This window comes from Chionomys nivalis, chromosome 5 (assembly GCF_950005125.1).
Source record: "Chionomys nivalis chromosome 5, mChiNiv1.1, whole genome shotgun sequence".
Lineage (NCBI taxonomy): Eukaryota > Metazoa > Chordata > Mammalia > Rodentia > Cricetidae > Chionomys > Chionomys nivalis.
The window spans coordinates 11349912-11371401 of record NC_080090.1 but is presented as its reverse complement, the minus strand read 5'-3'; the positions used below and the strand labels follow the sequence as shown (position 1 = coordinate 11371401).

The 21490-nt window shown below is 50.2% G+C and overlaps 1 protein-coding gene across 2 annotated transcripts in view; it reads left to right on the top strand.

The window, feature by feature from the left end:
* The first annotated feature begins 2881 nt into the window (after positions 1 to 2881).
* Traf5 (TNF receptor associated factor 5) overlaps positions 2882 to 21490 on the top strand; it is a 42318-nt gene continuing 23709 nt past the window's right edge. Inside the window, exon 1 of one of the 2 annotated variants that reach the window (XM_057769841.1) lies at positions 2882 to 3203. In XM_057769841.1, the coding sequence (XP_057625824.1) occupies positions 3172 to 3203 (32 nt within the window). In that variant the 5' untranslated portion in view covers positions 2882 to 3171. Of the gene's footprint in view, positions 3204 to 14374; positions 14421 to 21490 lie in introns of those variants that run through there. The other variant, XM_057769842.1, reaches the window with a different exon arrangement.

Genomic DNA, 21490 nt, shown 5'->3' with positions numbered 1-21490 from the left:
TTAAACATAAAGCAAAGAAAACCAGCCTACAAATCACAATCCCAGAGAACCTAGACAACAATGAGAACCCTTAGAGAGACATACATGGATCTAATGTACATGGGAAGTAGAAAAAGACAAGATCTCCTGAGTAAATTGGGAGCATGGGGACCTTGGGAGAGGGTTGAAGGGGAGGGGAGAGACAGGGAGGGGAGCAGAGAAAAATGTAGAGCTCAATAAAAATATGTGGCTGCACAGAAACTCCCTACAGAGTACATGTGACCATGAAGGCAGGTTCTAAGGCTAAAAGGCTAGAATCTGGTGTGGTCTCTGACAAGATAGCAGAGAAGTCGGTAAGCCACAAAGTACATGTGACATCTCCCCTAGGGATGGGTTCTAGTAACTGGGAAATGAAGATAAAAATCTATCTGGGTGGGAGGGCATCTGGGATAACATTCTGGGTAGGGTCTGTCTCTATACCACAGGGTGGGTGAGCTCTGTCTCTATAACACAGGGTGGGCTCTGTCTCTATAACACAGGGTGGGTGAGCTCTGTCTCTATAACACAGGGTGGGTGAGCTCTGTCTCTATAACACAGGGTGGGTGAGCTCTGTGTCTACAGCACAGGGTGGGTGAGCTCTGTGTCTACAACACAGGGTGGGTGAGCTCTGTGTCTACAACACAGGGTGGGTGAGCTCTGTGTCTACAACACAGGGTGGGCTCTGTCTCTATAACACAGGGTGGTGAGTTCTGTCTCTATAACACAGGGTGGGTGAGCTCTGACTACAGATAGCAGAAAGATGACCAGATCATTAATAATAACTACTCCCACCCTTCTGGGCATAAAACAAGTCTTTTCTCCTGCATGTCTAACATTTCTATTTTCCCTGGTACTCTGGGCACAAGGACTTCTGTGCCCCCAACCGACAAGTCTTGATGTAGCCCAGGATGCCACTGAACTCAGCAATCCTGCCTCCGTCTTCCAAGAGATGAAATTATGGGCATGAGCCTACATGCCCAGCCACCATCAAATATTTTTAGGAGAGGTCACATGACCTTCCATCTGGGCTGCACCCCAGGGTCTGTGTTTGCTCTCTTAATCATCCTGCCCATGACTCTGGGATCAACAGTGGGAACTGGGAACTTAGCCTCCACGTCTGACGACTACCATGTCAGCATTATGAACACTGGCTGCTCTTCCAGAGGACCTGGGTTCAATCACAACACCCACATGGTTACAGCTATCTGTAACTCCAGTTAATTCTTCTGACCTCCGTGAGCACCAGGGACACACAAGGTTACAGACTTCCATTCAGACAGAAAAAAAAAATTAAGTGTGTTCCACGCCTCTAACCCCACCAAAAAGTCCTATGTGTCCTTATTTAGACCTGTCTGTGGAGTCTGGCGGCCACCATTTAATGAAAATGTATTCTCTCCAGCTTGGGATTTCACCATATAAAACCTTGGGTCTCATTTTGGAGCAGATTACTTCATTCAGTCAGTGAAAAGAGAACAGGGAATCATAGCCGAGCATAGTGCCAGTGACCCAGCCTAGCTGTATTTTTCATACCAGACATGGTATCTGTGGTGGTTTGAAGGAAAATGGCCCCCAAAGGGAGTAGCACTATTAAGAGATGTGGCCTTGTTGGAGTGGGTGTGGTCTTGTTGGAGGAAGTGTGTCACTTGGAGGCGGGCTTTAAGGTTTCATATGTTCAAGACATGCTCAGGGACACAGTTCACTTCCTGTCGCCTTTGGATCAAGGTGTAAGAACTCTCAGCTCCCTCTCCAGCACCATGTCTGCCTGCATGCTGCCTTGCCTTCTGCCATAAAGATAATGGACTAAACCTCTGAACTGTAAGCCAGCCCCAATTAAATGTTTTCCTTTATAAGAGTTGCCATGGTCATGGTGTCTCTTCACAACAACAGAACCCTAATGAAGACAGGATCAATATATGGGTTGTGTCGCCTTGCAGTAGTGTGAGGGGAGATGGAAGACAGAGCAATAGATGTGCTGTGTGGAGGGACCAGGAGGAGGACTTGGGTTCAGTCCCAGAATGCAGCTCTCTCAGTTCTCCCAAGAACAAGCTGATCCCAAAGCAAACCCACAGGCCATCTTCCCCCACTGAGTGTCTACTCTTGTTAACCAAAGGTTTGCATGTGGACTTCCGATTCCTGTTGGCTACTCCTCCAGACTCCATATCTACTCCTCAAACCTGCTACCCAGCTCCAATGCACACCTGTGTTCACTCCAAGGCACCTAGCACCCTCTTCTCTTGGTGATGGGCAATTGACACTCGGGATGGTTAAGTACTTCCCGCGGTTAGCTGACTTGGGACGCTATCTCATTTCATTCATATAGGCTGAAATTACTGTGACTGTGTGGCACGAATGTGTTTAGCAGTTGGGAGGCCAGGATCAAAGTTCTAGCCTTGGGTATATCATCTGAGTCACCTCTAGAGGTCAGGCACCAGGTGGCTCTGCAGACCAGGAGAGCTGTCTGGGGAGCTTTTGACTGACAACTCTAATTAGGACTCTCAGAGACTAACTGCTAACAGCAGGATGAGGGCTGGCGCTGGATTTGTACTGCTCTGCAGGAAGCTCCGGGAAGAAGTGATTTGAGTCAGACGCTTCTGCTCCAGAACAGGTTTGGGGGGAGGGGGGCAGGAAATAGGTTTATTAAAAAGCAAAATACTTACAGTTCAAAGGCACATGAGGTACCGACGGTCCTAAAAAGAGAAGGCTAGGCTTCAAGGGTGTGGGTGACTCAGCCTCCCGGCTCGCAGGAGTTCCGGGCCGCCTCCAAGCCCTCTCGCCCCGCCTCTTGGGGGTCGTGACCACGCCCCTCCATCCAGCACGCCAAGACCACGCCCCCATCCTCGGCCCCGCCCCTCCCTGAGGCCCCTTCTGGTGCTGGACGGCGCCTGCCTCTAAGGCGAAGCTGCCCTGTGCCAGCGGCTGAGTCCCGCTGGTGGCGAAGACCCGGTGAGCCGACCGTCCCAACTATCCTGAAACCGAAAGCAGCTCTGGACGGCGAGCCGAAGGCGTATGTGATAGGCGGGCGGGGGGACTGAGGCGACCCGGGACACCAGCGCTTGCCGACCCCCACCCCCACCCCGGCATTGTGCAAGCGGAACCCGTTAACGTGAACTTAATGCCAGGGACGAAGACCTGCACCGGTGCTATAGTGCGTGCATGTTTGGAGATAGCGCCCGACTTTCCAGAAGGTGAGTTCTAGATTTGAGCAGACCCAGGCGGTGGAGGTGAGCACCCAGCAGCGTGGGCGGAGACAGTTTTTTGCACACCACTGCTTGACCCCCTTGCCACCCAGCTGTAGGGTCTGACGGTTCTAAGGACTCCTTGCGGGTCTCACTAGGTTTGCTTCTTTTTTTCCTCAGCCTTTCCACTCCGTCCTGCTGACTTTCCATATTTGGCTATTTCAAATTTACTTTGAGCACTCTCTGTATCTCGCCGCTGCAGGCACTGGGCTGGTCGGAGTTCGGCTGTGGGGTGAGGCCTGTGAAATGAGGAGAAGCTCCCTTCTCCACAACCCTCCACAGCTTGTGAGAAAAGCATACAGCCACCAGCTTGTTGCAGTAAATATTGAGCATAGGTGTGGTGCGAAAATTGGAGTAGGGCCGAAAAGGATGGTTCCTTTTTCCAGGAATATATGCATTTTTAAATGTTTGAAGTGTTCGGGAAGACTTAAAATGCAAAGAAATAGGTTAAAGCATTTCTGAAAATAGAGCTTTCTGGGTGTGTGTGAGATAATTTTGGGCAGCAAAAGACCAGGTTTGTAAGAGCTCTCCAGTCCATTGGCCACTGCCTGACTTGCTTCATAGCCCATAGCCAGGAGTGTGGCCCCACTGATGGTTTGAGTGCAAACCTTCCTTGGACGACTGATTTGAACAAAAGCAAAAATTACAGCAGGAAAGATGAATAGGAGATGAAGGTCAGAAATGCCGAGCTTTTGTTCATGTGGTGAGTCCAGGTTGGGCCATCCCCAGGTCCTGGACTGGAGCGATAGCTTGTGGAAAGGGGTAATGACTTTCTCAGGGTCCCTGGCTGGGGCCTGTGGTGTAGGAGAGGCATGGCCAACATCAGCGGAGAACCCGTTGGACGTGGGTGGATGACATAGGGGCCCAGCCGCTGGGAGTAGGAGCTTTCACATCTGGGGTGTCTCAGGGGTGACTTGCAAGTCAGGGGAGCCAAGGCCTCTGAGTCAGTCCCATTCGACCAGTGAGAGACACGAGCCTTATGTAGGTAGGTATAATCTCCACTTTTCCGAGGGGACCTGGAAGGAAAAAGGAGTCACTGAATGTGAGTGGAGCTGTCCCTTTCAAACCCATTTGCCATGGCTCATGTCACTTGTCTCCCACGACACCCTGTGAGTCAGGGCAGCTTTCCACAGCCCCCAGATGGTGAGGGGAAGCATCCTGTGTCAACAACCCCTGAGCTGCCGGGCGTGGGACTCTGTGGTTTCTGCTTCAGGACCGTCACCTTGATTTCTCAGAGAGCAGCATCTGCCTCCCTCCTGTTTAGTCTGACGGGTCAGCAAGAGGGCCTAGATTCCCATTAAGTTCCTGGGATATCTGTTACCAGCAGTGTGGGCAACATTTTGCTAGAGACACCTCCTGCTGTGTGAACAAACCCACTCTGTCCACTCCAGCAACCGAGTGCCTGGGGCAGGACCTGTGTCTGGCAGTGGTTAGCCTAAAAAGACGTTGGCTGAGCCACACTCAGTTTCTCCGGGGTGTGTCACCCAGCTACTGAGGACAGGTGCTAGTGATGATTAGATCTCAGGAATCAAATGCAGGTTATTAATAACTGGTCATATCAGACTAGGGAGAGGCAGGTGCTTTTTTCTTCCACTCCTCTTAGAAGTGATGAGAAAAATCTCACAGTCGTGGGAGTTGGCAGGACCCAAGCCTAAGTCTTCTGACTCAGCCCCTACCTTCTTGCCATTATATGTTGACTAGAAGCCAAGATTCTTCAGACGGGGTGATGGGAGAACCAGCCAGATACTAGCCCCAAACTGCAGGTTTAAAGACTTAACAAACGAGAGGAAGGGGGCACAGGGACAGATACAGTCTCTAAGCTTCCTATGTCCCGGCTGTAGCTTTCCCAGGGTTCTTCTGGGCGGGAGCTATGGTCAGGCTGGGAGGGCTAGCGGGTGGAATGCCTACAGCATGTTAGGGACAGGGAGGGGTGACTCAGTCCATGGACAGAAGAGGAATCCCAAGGGCAAGGGACTCCTGCACCACTACCAGGCCTGGGCCAGCACTTCTGTGTTGTTGTTTTGCTAAGAAAACAGTGCTTGAGGAATTCCTATGTGTGGCCTCTGGCAAGCCCTGTCTCAGGAGGAAGTGGAATGGAAGACCTCGAAATAAAAGTGAAAACACCCTTAGCCGTGACAGAAACTCTAGTCCCAGGCACATTTTGCATATGAGTGCCTGCTGCAGGCAGCTGACTGTGATGCTCTAGCAAGGGCAGTGTGCACCTGTGCCGCCCAGCCCTGTGCTGTGCACTCAGATGTGCAGGTAGGGTCCTCTGACCCCTGACAGCCCAGAGGGCAGCTCTCGTTTCCGCAGCCTGTGTCTAGTCAGTTTCCCCCCTCCTTGCCAATTCAGAGCACCTTGGGAATCTCCCCGCAGCCTTTTTTTCCCTCACGGCCAAGCTGCACTCCATCCAACCCAGCCAGAAACCTCCACCTCCATGAGGAACCCGCTGTCTTCTTCCTGAGGCAGGCTCTCCTGCTATTCCCTCCCCTCCTCCCGAGCCCCTGGGTCTCAGCCTTCTCCACTCTGCTGTTGACTGGAGGCTCTGTGTTTCCCAGAGTTTCTCCTCTCCTGGGTTCTCTGGAAGTCTGCACTTCTGGCTTCAGCCTCCCCGGGTTCCCTGCACCTGCTGAGATGCTGTTCAGAGGTCTTGTGAAGGCTCCCGAGGTCTGATAATCCTCTGTCGCCAGCAGGCGCCTTGCAGCTGTCTGCTAGCCTGTCCATCAGCCTTGGAGCTGGCTGTGTCCCCACTGGGACTCCCTAATTTGGCCCTCTTCCTCCTCCCATCCTCCTCCTGCCTGGGAGGTGCCAGTGTGGCTATGTCTGGAAATCAGGTTTCTGTCCCTAGGCTCCTCTCTTGGAGTTCTTTGTCGCTCTAAGGCTTAAACCTCCACTCTTAAGGAGAGACACTTGCTTTCTGCGATACTAGTCACCTTGGTTTATGTGATGTTCCGAGAGCTCCAGCTGCATCCAGATCTCCCACCGCTGTGTTTCTCCCGTTCTCATCTGTCCCTGACCAGGCTCAGAACAACCTCTTTCCTGGATGGCCTGGAGTAGCAATTTACTCTCTTTGGGCCCCAGGTTTGTCTGTATTCTGTTTTTCTTTGCACCCTGCTGCAGCGGGTCTCTGTCAGAGTGGAAGAGTGTGGGTTGTGTAACCTGGCAGGCTGGGATTCGAATCTGGATTGCTCTTTTTTATTTTTGAGACAAAATGTCACTATATAGCTCAGGCTTCCCTTGAACTCACTGTGTAGCCCAGACTGCCCTGAAGCTTGGCAGCAATTTCCCTGCCTCCCCTCCCAAATGCTGGCATTGTGGTATTTGGTGCCTCAGCACAAGAAGCAGTCAAATCTGGGGTTTTGACTTTCTGGATGTGGTCATGTGATCAAGGCAAGTTGCCCAAGTCTCATAAGCATCTGTAGTCCTACTGACTTGAAGGGGTGGTAAAGTCTTCACCTGGAGCTCTAGACAGGTAAACTGAGCCAATATCCATACGGAGCCCTGTGCGTGAGAGCTCAGGAAGACTGTGTGTTTAACAGCAGAGTTGTGAGATCTATGGATCTGGGGAAAGCATGCCTGGCCTAAAGCCATTTGGGTTTAAATAAAAGCACAGACTAGCAGATAAACTTCCATGTGCCAGGATAGACCAGAAATTATGCCATCCTGTGGTAGTGGGTTGGGACAGGACACAGGGGATTAGCTAGAATGAGTCCCAGGCAGCTTCAGAGGTGGCAGTTGGGGGTAGGGGTGGAATGGGAGTTAGGGCCAGGACTCCAGGTCCTTGGAAAGACCCAAAGCAGACTGACATTTAGAGGAAGAACAGCACTTGGTAGGAGGTCAACACAAGGACCCAGCAGCAAGAAATAAAGCAGACCGGAGAAGTGAACCAGGGACTCCAGGTCATTAGGAGCGGGGAGCAGTGGCAGGGTCTGACTTGGAGTCCCCAGCCAGGCCTCCACCTTATTCCTTGTTCAAATGGGTGGCTTGGAGACGGAGAAGGTGGTTGGTGAATGGGACCAAACTAAACAGAGACTTCAAAGGGACTTCTTTCTTCTTCTGAGAGAGAAGCTAGGACTATAGCTTAGGTACAGCCTAGGAAAATGTGTCCTATCAAGTCAGCATCAATCAATGACAGAAGAAACAGCCGTGCTGGGGACGTGGTTCTGCAGCTAAGAGCACTGGCTGCTCTTGGAGAGGAGCTGGGTTCAGTTCCCAGCATCCACATGGCGGCTCGCAACCGTCTGTAATCTGGTTCCAATGGGTCTGAGGCTCTCTTTTGGAGCACACACATGCACGCAGGCAAAATAATTCTACACGTGAAAATAAATACTTGTGTAAAAAGAAGCAGAACAAAATGACAAAACTACAAAATCTGGTGGGGTCTGAGGCACGTGGGCAGAACGTAAGCGTGAGACACGTGGGCAGAACATAAGCATGAGCTACGTTGGGCTGTCTTCGTGGCTAGGGAAGAGAATGAACCTTCTCCTAGAAGTAACTGGAGAAAGCGACCTAGGGCAGGGATGTCTGCTCCTTTTCAGATGCATTGACTTTGTAGTGTCTGAGGTCAACAATCGTGCAGGGTCTCTCAGGGAGGATGTCTGAGTTGAGAAGAGAAGAAGGGACCTCACATCATTGTACACCAAGCCAGCTCAGTGTGGTTTCAAGGAAGCTGTTCAGTATTTTAAAGTGTGTGTGTTAAGTCTGAGCTGTCAGGGGTTAACTGTGTCACAAGCTGCCTCCAGGACAGATAAGGGGAAGACCAGCTTGACCAGTGGTATTAGTGAAGTCACAAGAGGGCCTTGAAAAGAGAAGTTTGGGGGTGGTAAGAGTGTAAGTCCTTCTTGGGAAGCTGAGGTTGTGTGGAATGAGGGGATGCGGGCTAGTAGGGAGGAGGCACGGGATTACAGGGGCAGCTGAGAGCGAGGCTGTGGCTTTCCTCAGCCCTATGAGAGACTTCACACCGAATGCTGAAAGATAGAGCTGGCCAATGTGGCCCCTGGTGGAGCAGGTGAGCATGCATGAGAAGCCACCGCAGATGCAAGCCACCGCGGATGCTGCCCGGGAGACCAGGGCAGGCATTTGCCAGCTGGGGAGTTGAACTGGATTCAGAAGTTACCTCTGCAGCCACTGCGACAGGGCCAGGGCAGATCAGGGGCCCCGTGCAGGGAGACACAGGTGTGGTGGCAGGAAGCAGAGGCTGTTCTGGTCTGATGGCTTCTGTGTTTTCTATGCAGTAGGAAGTGACATTGCTGGGGAGGCTGAAGGGAGTGGTCAAGGCTTGCAGAGAAAAGTTTGACAATATGAGGGGCTGAAAGCGAAAGGCTGCCTCTTACTGTTGTCACCGAGAAGTTTCCTGAAAGGGACCCTGGTAAGTGGGATTTTAGACCTAGCACTTTGTGTAGTGGGTTCCTCGGGTTGTGGGACCTGGGTGAGAGCCCCATGGACATTGGGTGATGTGGACCATTGCCTGTCCATGTGGTGATGTGGACCATTGCCTGCCCTTGTACGTCCTTCCCAGCCCTCTTGTCTTTACCCAGGCACCCAGTGCTCTGAGGCTGGAGCCTCCTTCATGGCTCTTCCCTGTGAGTGGGGAACATTGTTTCCATCCTCAGCCCACCCCAGGCCAGCCACCATTAACCAGCCTTTCTGTACAGTAAGATTTCAAGGCTTACAGACAGCTGGCATAAAAAGTCTTAGCCCCTGGGTGGTGTGCTCAGTGGCCCAAAGGCTCCTGCTGGCTGCAAAACATTCACCTCAGTCAGTATTTACTGAGCACCTGTGATGTGTGGTGCTCTAAGGCCTGGACATCAGTAAGCGGAGGAAACCCCCCGCCCCCATGGCGCTTTTACTCTGGTAGGGAAGTCAGAGAGCAAAGGAACGAACGTTTGGTACAAGGTAGCAAGTGCTGCGGAGAAAACTGCAGTAGGGCGGCAGGGGTGGGCTTCTGTGCTGGCTGGTGAGCTTTGTTTGAAGCTGCTGGGCAGCAAGCAGGAGGCATGTCTCTGTCATGGCACAGTGGACAAGGGGCGGGGGAGAAAATAGTAAGAACCCAGAAAGATGGTCCTAGCACAGCGGCCTTGACTGCTAGTGACACCGGCTCCTACCAGAGTGTCCCTCGACACAGCCCTGGGAGCTGAGCAGTGACAGAGCTAGCTAATCTCTGTCTTCTATTAATATTATTATTATTGACATTATAATACTTCATTTCTCACTTCCCTTTTATTCCCCAAACCCTCCCAAATATCCCTTCTTGCTCTCTTTCAGATACCTGACCTTTTCCCATTGTTTTACATGCATATATGTATATGTATATATTCCTAAATATAACCTGTTCGGTCCGTATAACGTTACTGGTGCATACGTTTTCAGGGGTGACCATTGGGTGCTGGATAAGCAATTGATGTGCTCTTCCCGGGGGACCACCATGTCCTCCACTCAGTGTTCTCTAGTTTCTGTGGTTTCCTCTGTGTAGGGCTGAGTCCTCTGAATGTTCCCCCATCCACCTTGGCATGTCTGTTGATCCACTCACATCTGGGTAGTCATGCTGGTGAAACTGTAGGGGTGTAGCTTCTGACATTAGGGAACACAGTCTCACCACAAACTCCCTGGTCTCTGGCTCTTAGAACCTTCCTGTCTCCTCTTCTGCAGTGTTCCCCGAGCCTTAGCTGCAGGAGTGTGTTGTAGATGTAGCTGTTGGGACTGGGCTCCACCAACTTCCAGTCTTTAAAAGGGTCACTCTGGCTACGGGGCTGTAAAGAAATAAAGCAGCTTCAGAGGCCATCCTTGAGACCAGTGTCACCAGTGGAGTGACGGCTGCACTGTGGGTGGGGTAGAGTGCACTGAAGGTGGCTCCGTGGGGCTGGCTGGGTACCAAAGGGCAACAGAGTTTGGTGTCGTGAGGTAGCAAGGAGCCAAGGACAATGTCCAAGTTTCAGGCCCAAGCCTCAGGGTGAGGGTGAATGTGGCAGCATTTTACAAGGGTGGGGAAAGACGAGCAGGAGCCGGGTGGAGTGGGCACTGGGTGTTGGGTGTGAGATGCTTGCCAGTGTGAAGGAATGCACTAGGTAATTGAGATGAGACTGGGGTTCGAGGGAGGGGCTCACACTGCAGACAGGATCAGAACAAGTAGAGGCAGAGGCAGGAAGAGGGCAATTTCCAGCATGCCTGGGCTCCATAGTGAGTAAGTTCAAGGCTAACCTGGGCAACTTGGTGGGACAACATCTCAAAATGAAAAAAAAAAGTGTGTGTCGGGGGTTAGGCCTCAATGATAGAGCTCTTACTCAGCATATGTGTGGGCTTAGGTTCAATCACATGCAAGTGTGTACACACATTCTCTATGTTGACTCCAGGATGTATGTATAAGGTGCATATGAAACCTAAATGAGTGTTTTAATTTAAGCTTGGATCCTATTTCCAGGTTATCCTGTTACATATATACAAATGCATCAAGACTCCAAAATTTTTAGAATAAATTAAAATTCAAAATCCAAAAGCACAATCACCCCCACGTGTTTTGGATCAGGGATGAGCAATCTGTGTTTAAATCTTTACTTCAGGGACTGGAGAGATGCTTGGTATTAAAAACAAGCAAACAACGTGCTGCTCACACAGAGGATCTGGGTTTACTTCCCAGCACCCACATGGAGAGAGATAGCTGTCTATAACTCCAGTTCCAGGGTATCCAGCACCCTCTTCTGGCCTCTGCAGGCACTGCACACACAGTGCATTCACACACATGTGTTGCATTTACACACCTGCATCCAAAACACTCATAACATACAAGCAAATCTCTTTAAAAAAATAAATAAATCTTCCCTGCACACAGCTGTCTGATTTGAGGCTAGTTGTTTTGTTACATGGTCAGAGGCCTGTGCAGGAGATTGCATATGAAAGTTCAAGTTGTAACAGATGATGAAGGATCAGGCTCAAGGGGCTGGAGAGCTGGCTCGGTAGTTAAAAGAGCCCTGGCTGCGCTTCCGGAGGACCCTGGCGTGTGTCCTACCATGCACAGGATGGCTAATAACCTGCTGTAAATCCAGTTCCAGGGACTCCCTCTCCTAGCCTCTGTGGGCCTTACATGCATGCTGAGAACAGACAGACATGCAGGCAAAATGTCATGTACATAAGATAAAAATAAACAATTTAAAAAAAATAATGAAACTATAGGTCCCATAGAATTACCTTCACAAGCACCGCTTCAGCCAGGATAGTCCTCTGGACACAATTTCTCACTCTTTTCCTTTATTGTCTTGTTATTCAATATACAGCCAGTCCAACTGGCCTTGGGCTCAGTATCCTCTCCCCGAGTCTCCCAAGGGCTAGCGTGTGCCATCACTCTTGGCCACTCCAGTGATGCGTTTGCCTGGCATTTACTTGTGAAGCCTGTGGCTAGCTCATCTCATGAGTCTTTCCAGGGCTGACTGGTTCCATTGAAGGAGGAAAAGGCCACCCCAAATCCATTCTGCCTGTTTTTCTTACATTACCTCACAAGGCTCCCTGCTGATCCAGCCATCCCACCCTGACAGTGCTGAGCCTCTAAAGGATACGGTGTTGGAGCCAACCCTGGGATGCCCACCACATGGGCTGGGCATCTGGGGTGTCTCTGGGTGGGGAGTGGACCTCATAAGCCTCTGTCCAATTAATGAGGCCATTTGTTTTCTCCATGGGTCTGGGTCAGTGCTGGCCTCCCTGCCAGAAAGGGGGTTTCCTAGCTGCCAGTCATAAAACATGGCCTTCTGTTTCAGCTCAAGTCTGTGGCCAGTTTCCAGCTTCCAAAATACCCAGCGGCTACCTCATACCCTGAATAATACTAAACCTATGCTTACTTTGTTTTTCCTATGTATATGATTGAGTTTAATCTATAAATTAATCACAATAAAAGATGAACAACTAATAATAAATAGAACAATATGCTGTAATAAACTGCCAGAATCATTACTTATTCATATGTAATAATGAATAACGAAGCTCTGAGAAACCATAGAAGTTGATCTGATAACAAGACGACTTCCAGGTGGGTAGTGTATACAGCCTGGATGCTCTGAACAAAGAGAAAGTCCACGGGGCCATGGTGGCACAGGCCTTTAATCCAAGTACTGGAGAGGCAGAGGCAGGTGGATCTCTGTGAGTTCAAGGACAGCCTCATCTACAGAATGAATTCCAGGATATCTAGGGGAAACCCCCACTCAAAGAGAGAGAGAGAGATAGAGAGAGTTCATATCACAAATAATATAGGGTAGGAAGGCATAAGATGTCAACAAGCTACCAAGAAATGGTGTGTGCAGCTTAAAACTCATGAATTATGTATTTCTGGAACTTTACCCTTAATGTTTGAGACATTGGTTGATCTCAGGTAACAGAAACCACAAGCAGCAAACTGTAGATAAGGGAGGCCACTGTGCTCGCTGCCGTGTGTGTTCTGGAGTCTGACTAGAGTGATTTTAGTTTCCTCTGGCTGTGGCTCTCACAGCTCCTCTTCCTTATTTCCTCCAAAGAGCTTACCACGTTCTGTAGTTCTACCTTCCTTTGCTCCTGTGTTCCCAACCGCCCAGCACAGCTAGGTCATATATCCTGTTCACTTGGGGTTTTGTTCTTTTGTTTTTCTTTTTTTTTTTTAAGATTTATTTATTTAATATGTATGAGTGGTTTTGCTCCAATATATGTCTGTGCCTGCAGAGGTCAGAAGAGGGCATCAGAGCCCCTGGAACTGAAGTTATAGATGGTTGTGAGCCACCACATGGGTGCTGAGACTCAAACCTAGGCCTTCTGCAAATGCAGCCAGTGTTCTTCACCACTGAGCCATCTCTCCAGTCCTTCCTATTCACTTCTGATTCCTGAACTTGGTAGCCTGGCGTGTCTGGTAGGCATCTTATCCTGAGCATGAGGAGTGATGGGGGTGGGATTGCAAATGCTTCATGATCTCCAGAGCCCTTGGAGCACATCATGTGCCCACCTTCCAGCACTGGAGGCTTTTCATGTAGAGACGGGTCAGCAGGCTTTTAGGTTAAAGAGAAGCTAGTTACTGTTTTAGGATGTGGGCTACACTCTCTGTGTTAGCCTGTTCAGCTCTGCCATTGTAACATCTGCAAAAAATTGACCTGGCTGCATTCTGCTAAAACTTGATTTACGAAAGGAGTTGGCAGGCTAGCCATCTCCTGATCTGTAGTATTAACTTACTTATCCTCAAAGGCCTGTGAGGTCACCACACTATCACCATTAGCGTATGAAACAGAGGGGCCTAGATACCAAGTACATTGCCTGAGTTCGTAACAAGGTGTAAAACTAGAATTTGAATCCACACTGGTCTACCCCAGAGTCCATGGAGATGCCTTCCACATTCGCTGCCTCCATGTGGGCCCTGAGGAAACTAAGGCATGGAGGGACCCCCTCTCCTGCTGATTCCCCAGGCACATTGGCCACTTCCTGGAGCAGGACCCCCTCCAAGCCTTAGTTTCCCCATTTGAAAACTGGGGGATGATGCTAATGCATGTGTCAAGGAGTGTGGAAATCAGAACAAGCTAGGTGTGTAAGGCGTGCGGGAATCAGAACAAGCTAGGTGTGTAAGGCATGCGGGAATCAGAACAAGCTAGGTGTGCAAGTGATCAAGCCACGCTGGACATTGCCCCTTCCCGCGCTTACTTCCAGCACCTGGATTCCATGCTTGTTTTTCTACAGGGTCCCCTCCACTGGGCCTGTCCTGGATTGTCTTCGTGGCCCCTTTGCACCATGACCTCAGGCTGGGCCCCGTGCCCTTATTTACCAAATGCCAACTGAGTGCTCCCAGCCAGGCTCCCAGCCAGGCGTTGCTGGCTCCTCGGGAGAGTAATGAGGAGTGGCTGTGCCCTGGGAAGTTTGTAGAAAGTGGGGACCCTGCAGAGTGGAGGCTGTGGAGGGGTCCAGAGCTCTGGAGCAAGCAGGCCTTTGAGGGGAAGCTTTGCTGCGGCTTTCCCTGGAGACTCAGAGATATCCTGGTTGGCACTAGCTTACTTGAGGGGGAGACAGTGTCCCACAAAGGCTTCCCTCTCACCTAGGGAACGGAAGCAGCAGTACCTCAGGACACATGTGGGTCAGTGGCTCCAGAGCCGCCCTTCAACCATGCACCCACATCTTGTCACCCAACCGTCACTGGCTGCTAAGCTGCTGGAAAGGAGGAAGTGGACTTGACAGGTTAGAGAGAAATCACGCTTCTCTGAGGAATGGCGGCTCTTAGTTCTTCCTTCCCACACCGGCTTTGTCTCTTCTCATCTCACCTGGCTGTTGCACTACCCCTGCCTCCCCTGCCTCCCTGGGCTTCCCTGTTCAGCTCTGTGCAGAACAGAATTGTGTTGTTCCAGCTGTGGGTCAGGGGTAGCACAGAGCCCTGTCTGGAAGGACTGCTCCTCCATCTCAGAGGAACTCTCCGCATCTCTGACAGGAACCTGGGAAGAACTTCGGCCTGGTTCAGTGACTTCCCTAAGTGATGGACTGGGATGTGGCGCTGTAAGCTGACATAAACCCTTTCCTCCCCAAGTTGCTTTTGGTCGTGGTGTTTATAAGAGCTTCGAAACCCTGACTAGAATGCTCCCATAAAGACGACCTGGTAGGAAGGGCGCAGGCTTCCCCGCAGTCCTGGTGGGCTTTTATTTAACCCTATCATCACTGATGGGAATCTGGAGGGTAGAAAATGGTCACAGAAGTCTGTAGGTGAGATTCCTGGGTTAAGTCTCGCTTGGCTGCGACAGAAATTGTGTTCCCCGTGGGTGCAAATGGAAAGGTTGGATCTGCTTTGGGGATTTTGCCACATGCTGTCTTGGGAGAACAGAAACTAAATCTATTACGTTAAATGTGACCATCAAACAAGAAAATTATAAGGAAAAAAATCTTAATATTTTTGTTATTGTTTTAGTTGGTAAATTCTGTGTCTTTACCGGAACTTCCTGGTGTTCTTAGATAAACATCACGTCTTATTTTGTTTTGTGAAGTGAAATTCACATGCCATGAAATGTTCCTCTCGGTCATTTGCTGAGCGATCCTTGGGCAGTTTTTAAATTGATATTACAAAGGGCACCTGACTTTGGAAGCTGAAAGCAGATAAAAATGTATAATCTGAGGAATCATGATTTATTCTGATAACTTTGTGTGTGCGTACACGTGTTCATGTGTGCAGGAGTATGTGTGTACACGTTCACACATGCATGTGGAGGGCAGTCTCGGGTCTTCTGAATTGGCACCTGACTCTCACTGACCTGGAACTAGTCTAGGCTGGCTGGCCAGTGAGCCCCAGGGTCCTCCCGTCCCATCTCCCTGGCCCTGCCTGACTTCTACACGTGGGTGCAGGGGATCAAACTCAGGTCTTGAAGCTTGCAAAGCAAGCCCTTTACCATCTCCACAGCCCTGATGACTGTCGTCAGATGATAAATTATCTGGCTTGCTCTGCTATGAGAAATGTGCTAAGTGTGCTGGTTTGACTCAGCTCACACATCCCGCCCAGATGGTCTGGAAGGCAGCCGGCCCTGGAAGATCTCCTGCCCACACCCTTGGCTTCCTTCTCCTCCTGTGCCTCTGCCCCCAGTTATTGTTTTTTTCCTGGAGCTGAGGCCTTGTCCTCATCTAGCCTCTCTCTCTCGTTCTCTTCTCAAATCTCCTTCTGACCTAGGCATGTAATCTCAGAAATGCTTCCCGGATGAGGGCTCTGCCTCAACTCAGCAGGGCTGGGCAGCTGTGGTGATGTTTGTTTGTGCTATAACAAATAAAGGGGCTGTCCTGCACTCGTGTGCTCCCCTGAAGTAGTCTCTTCCCACAGCTCCCAGCCAGCCGTCCTCCACATACAACAAGATGAAAACCAGAGACAAGGTGCGAACATCCTTGTGGCATCCACACAGGCTCCTCTGTCTCCACACTAGTATCTCAGCGACTTTCAGAGCCTTTTCTGACAGCGAGCTCAGTTATGTAGTAATAAGTACACAGGTGACAGAAAACTGGGCAGCCTGAGAAGCCAAGCAGACCCAGAATGAGGCTCCTGGGAGATGAGGCAGTCCACAGCGGAGGCCACGCCCTCTAGGGCTGAAAGTACCAGGGGCATGATTATCATCTGGGACCCTGCTGAACCAGTCTAGCGAGAACTCGCTGTGGAGAAGGGCTGTCTGGCAGTGGTAAGAACCAGCAGATGAGGTCACACCAAGGTGTTGCTCTATCATCTCACCTCATTCTCCTTCCAAGAAAAAGTCTGTGGTGCCAGCTGTCACCCCACCTCCTAATATAGACCCCAGCATAGAAGAGTATGGGCGGATCATTCCACTTCCTGGTGCAGACCCCAGAATAGCAAGAGTAGAGGACGGATCACCCCACCTCCTGGTGCAGACCTCAGCCTAGACGATCATCCCACCTCCTGGTACAGACCCCAGCCTAGACGATCACCCCACCTCCTTGTGCGACCTCAGCCTAACAAGAGTAGTGGACATATTACCCCACCTCCTGGTGCAGACCTCAGCCTAGACGATCACCCCATCTCCTGGTGCAGACCCCAGCCTAGACGATCAGAATAGAGGCTGGCTTTCAGCAAGCAGCAAACAGCTGGCCCATTGCTTTCATTTCACACTGGATATAGTTTATTATTAGCCAATCTAGAACTTGTACGATGCCCTCTGGGAAATTCCTTTATGTTTGTCATCCATAAAACGCCTCCTTCAGTCCAGCTAAGCTGCTTTCTTTGTGAGCTCAGCAGAGGCACTTTGGTAGACTTTCCTAGGCTTCATCCAGGCTCCATTAATCCTTCATCAGAGTCCCTTTTGGTGGCACTTGTCACTGAATATTGTAACTTGCCATTTTCTGTCAGAATCCTACCCTTGTTGGACCTCGAGGACAACTGGCTATCTCAGGACCTGACGTGGGGGCAGTGCCTGCTGTGTCTACGTAGGAATCAGTGGATGAGCCGTCCGCCAGGGTAGAGATGGACGGGTCTCTCTCGGAGCTTCATAGCTAGGAAGGAGTGGGGCAGACAGTGCCCAGTTACTGGTTCTGTGTTTGTTTCTCTCTGCGTTTTAGTTCTAGGTCCCGAATCTCCCCCAGGAACCAGAGCTTGGAACCCACTTGGGCTTGTTCTAGAAACACAATGTCTGAAGACATTCCCAAGTTCTCCAAACACTTATGAATCCAAACAGGATGTTAGGACACGGGAGGCGGTGTGGGCAGACAAGCAAGGACCATCCTACCTTGTTAAATATGAGACTAAGACAAGTGACATTTGCAGAAAGCTAAATGTTCACAGCTTCCACATCTGAGACTATTTGTGTCTCCTAAAAATGAGTTAGAACAAAATAACAAGGTGAACAAGACCTTAGATTGTTGGGACCTAGAGAGATGGTTTGGAGGCTAAAGAATGCTACTCCTGAGCTGTGCTCAGTCCATTTCGTACATCTAGAAGCTCACAAGCTCCTGTGACCCCAGCTCCAGGGAATCTGACATGCATGCACACACACACTCTAAAATCTTTTTTTTTTTAAAGTACTTAAAATGTGATATTCTTGGCTATCCTTAGGAATTCTTGAATTCCAAAAAGGATACATTTGTTTACAAATGAAGGGGGGTAAAAGAACTCTGAGTTTTTAGAGAGCAGATGGCAGCAGTCTCTTTCCTTTCTTGGCATGAACTGTAACTCTCCAGCGATCTGTCCGCTCCGTTGCTGGCAGAATAGCTGCTGTTGGGAGCACAAAGGCTCTCATACTCCATGGTGATTGATGGCTTCTTCCCTTCTGGTCAGAACTGGACTCCTTTTCCAGTCCTGTTACGTGACTCTTGTAACGCTGAGGGGAAGGTTTGAACATGGTGGGTACTTACGTATCCCCCATTACCACGTGGAAGCATCTAGTTAACTAGAGAGCCTGTTAGGGCCAGCAGACACCAGCCTAATCTGTTGGGCTTTTCCTGTGGGTGAGCCAAGTGGGTGGAGCCACCTCGGGACACACCCCACTCCCTTTCCTGTATAGGAACTCTGTCCTGCACTCTCAGAATCCCTGACAACTGAACAAGCACTCTGAATTTGGAACAGTAGTGAGAGAAAAGCCATGGCTGGACCCCAGTAGACTCAGGAGTGTTCAGGGCTCACGGGCACAGGCAAAGGCGTTTGGATTAGGTCTAGGAAACACACAATCACACGAGAGCTCTCTGTTCACCAGGAGCAAGAGAGTGTCCATGACGGATAGAACTGCTAGCCCTGCAAGCCACAGGCTCAGCAGCCAAACCAAATGTGTTTCCCAAAATGAGTTCCAGGGACCCCGTGGTGCCCAAGCAGCTTCTACTGGCAAAGCATTGCTGGTACTTGCCAGCTTCTGGTGAATTAGGTAGGAGAGCCCGGTGGCTTCTGGCTTTGGCCGCAGTGGGAGAACCCTGGTGTGGCTTCTCCCTGCCTTGGGCTGTCTGATTCCTGTTTAGAGGCTCTGCACCTGCAAATAAACCGTATCGTTGGCCACTTCAGCTCCCCCTTCACAAACACACAGGGGTGTTTTCCAGAAGTTTCTCCGAGGCAGGATGCTGTAGTGCCCACGTGGGGGTTTGACTGTGTCCTGTGGAGCATGATATGAAGACGGACGACAAATGTTAAACACTGTGACTCGTTGATTTTTCATTAAAAATTAATTATGGTAGCATATGATTGGCTTGTGTTAAAATGAATTAATGAAGGACTGGAGAGATGGCTCAGCAATTAAGAGCACTGGTTGCTCTTCCAAGGGACCCATGTTCAGTTCCCAGCATCCACATGGCAGCTCTGTAACTCCAGGTCCAGAGGATCTTACACCCTCACACAGACACACATGCAGGCAAAACACCAGTGCACGTAAAATAAATTAAAATTTTTTTAATTAATGAAATGTTTTTAAATTCCTCTATTTTAATCTCAAATATAGCAGAAGTCAAAAGAGAGAGACCCACACAGATAGGAAGTCTAGGGCTTCCTCCTTTTACTGAAAACAGATTTTATGTTAGACTGACGTTAGGGTCACAGGAAAACTGAGTCAGGACTGCAGTGGGAAGAAGACGCGAGACAGAAAGGCTGGCAGATGCCCACAGCAGAGACCACTCACCTCTTGCCCTGCTTGGCAGGGTCACACAGCTGCTGCTAGGCCTGGATGACCCGTCAGAGTGAGTCTGCAGGCCAAGCCTTCCTGACCCGCCCACGTAGAAGGTCCCGTGTTTAACCATCTGCTGGACTCTGAAAACCATGACCACAGCAGGGCTTGAATCACTGCTGCTCCTTACCTGAGAGCCAGGCATTCTCATAAGGCCCCGAATGTGTGCACTCACAGATGGGGTAGGCAGTTTTACTACATTTTCAAAAGTAGGAATAAGGCTTGCGTGCACACATGCACGCACACACACACATGCACACACAACACACACATGCACACGCATTTAAAATCACTGCACTGAGGCCAGCACCAACGCAATTCCCTCCTAAAAATCCGTTCAGAATCACAGTGTCAACACGGACCTAGTCCCCACAGCTACAGTCCAAGGGGTGGGATGCGGAGCCGAGCAAGAACAGATGTTGGCTGTATCCCTGAGGGACACAGACATCAGTAATGTACGTTTATTCTCAGGCTAGGGGTTGCTATGGAAAGGAACCTGGTGACCGAACTTAGTCCATATTCTGTTTAGCTTTAGGTGTTTATTTTATTTCAGTGGTAATGCACCCACTGAAAAACTGGAAAGGATTATATAGTGATAGACTTCCTCTTACCCGCCTTTCACAGTACCATCACAAGGCCACGTGCGTGCCAGATGGAGGGTTCTGTCTGCCTTCAGCTGTAAGACTAGGAGGGATCTAAAAGGCCCCCTAAAGGGAACAAGCCCAAGCGTGTGCTTCTGAAAGAGAGGAGCCTGGAAGGGATGGATGATCCCAGGCGGTCCAGTGACAGACCAGTCTAGCTTGGTGAACCAATGAATTTACCTGGGGTTACTGACAAGGGTATGGGTAACGTGCAGCCTGCAGGAGTGTAGACACCCTATGAGCCGCTACATAGCCAGAATCTCCCCCTCCACACTGGCAATCCTTCACCACTTACCTCAGGAAAGGGCAGGGCCTCGTCCACCACCTCCTGAACCTCTAATGAGCCCTTCGGATCAGCCTCCTATACCTAGTGAGCCCTCCTGTAGTCGGGGAAATGTCAGTGGCCCCAGTCTTGTGAGGGTCTCTTGTAGCTAGTGGCTGTTGCTCTGATGGGAGACAGCCATAGCCATGAGACTCTAGAGAGCCGCACTCCACGTTAGGGACCTGCCCCAGGCAGAGAGAGCAGCGGTGCACAGGTAGGGACCCGCCCCAGGCAGAGAGAGCAGCGGTGCACAGGTAGGGACCCGCCCCAGGCAGAGAGAGCAGCAGTGCACAGGCCCCATGGTAGAAGCAAGCTCGTGAATCTGAAGAACTAGAAGAATTCTGTGTGGCTGGAGTGTAGACAAAGACAAGAGAGGACCTGAGTATTTCCAAGGCTTGGCAGGGAGGTTGTCCTGTAGACAGGGTTTCTCTGTGTAACAGTCCTGGCTGTCCTGGAACTCACTTTGTAGACTAGACTGACTGGGAGGGGGCCGTTTGTTTGTCCTAGCCGCTGAGCCCCAAAATAATCACATAGAAGCTGTATTATTTAAATAACTGTTTGGCCCATTATCTCTAGCTTCTTAATGGCTAACTCTTACATATTAATTTAACCCATTTCTATTCATCTGTGTATCGCCATGTGGCTGTGGCTTACCAGCAAAAGTTCCCAGTGTCTATCTCCAGTGACTCCATAGCTTCTCTCTGACTCAGCCTTCCTCCTCCGATGCTATAGGCCAAGCCAGTTCTTTATTCATTAACCAATAAAAGCAACACATAGACAGGACCTCCCATACCAACTGGCCTCAAACTCACAAAGATTTGCTTGCTTCTACCTCCTGAGTGCTGGGATTAAAGGCATGCACCACCACTGCCCAACTTTCATTGAAGACATTTTTATCAGAGCTAGGAGAAGCCAGAACTGAACCATAGTAGCCCTGGAAATATCCTGGTGTGCAGCTTAGAGAATGGGTAGAGGAGAAAATGGTTAACGGGATCTTAGTTTGGAGGGGACGTGATTTGATTTGGTGCTGTCCTGGTGCTATGGGTGACAGGTGTAGTAACCCTGGCGACTCTTCAGCCACATGTTTCCCGTGGTCTGGGGGTGGGCGTCTAGACAGGGTGCTAGCGCTGTCCAGCACGCTCAGATCTGGTGAGGCTTCCCTTGAATTGT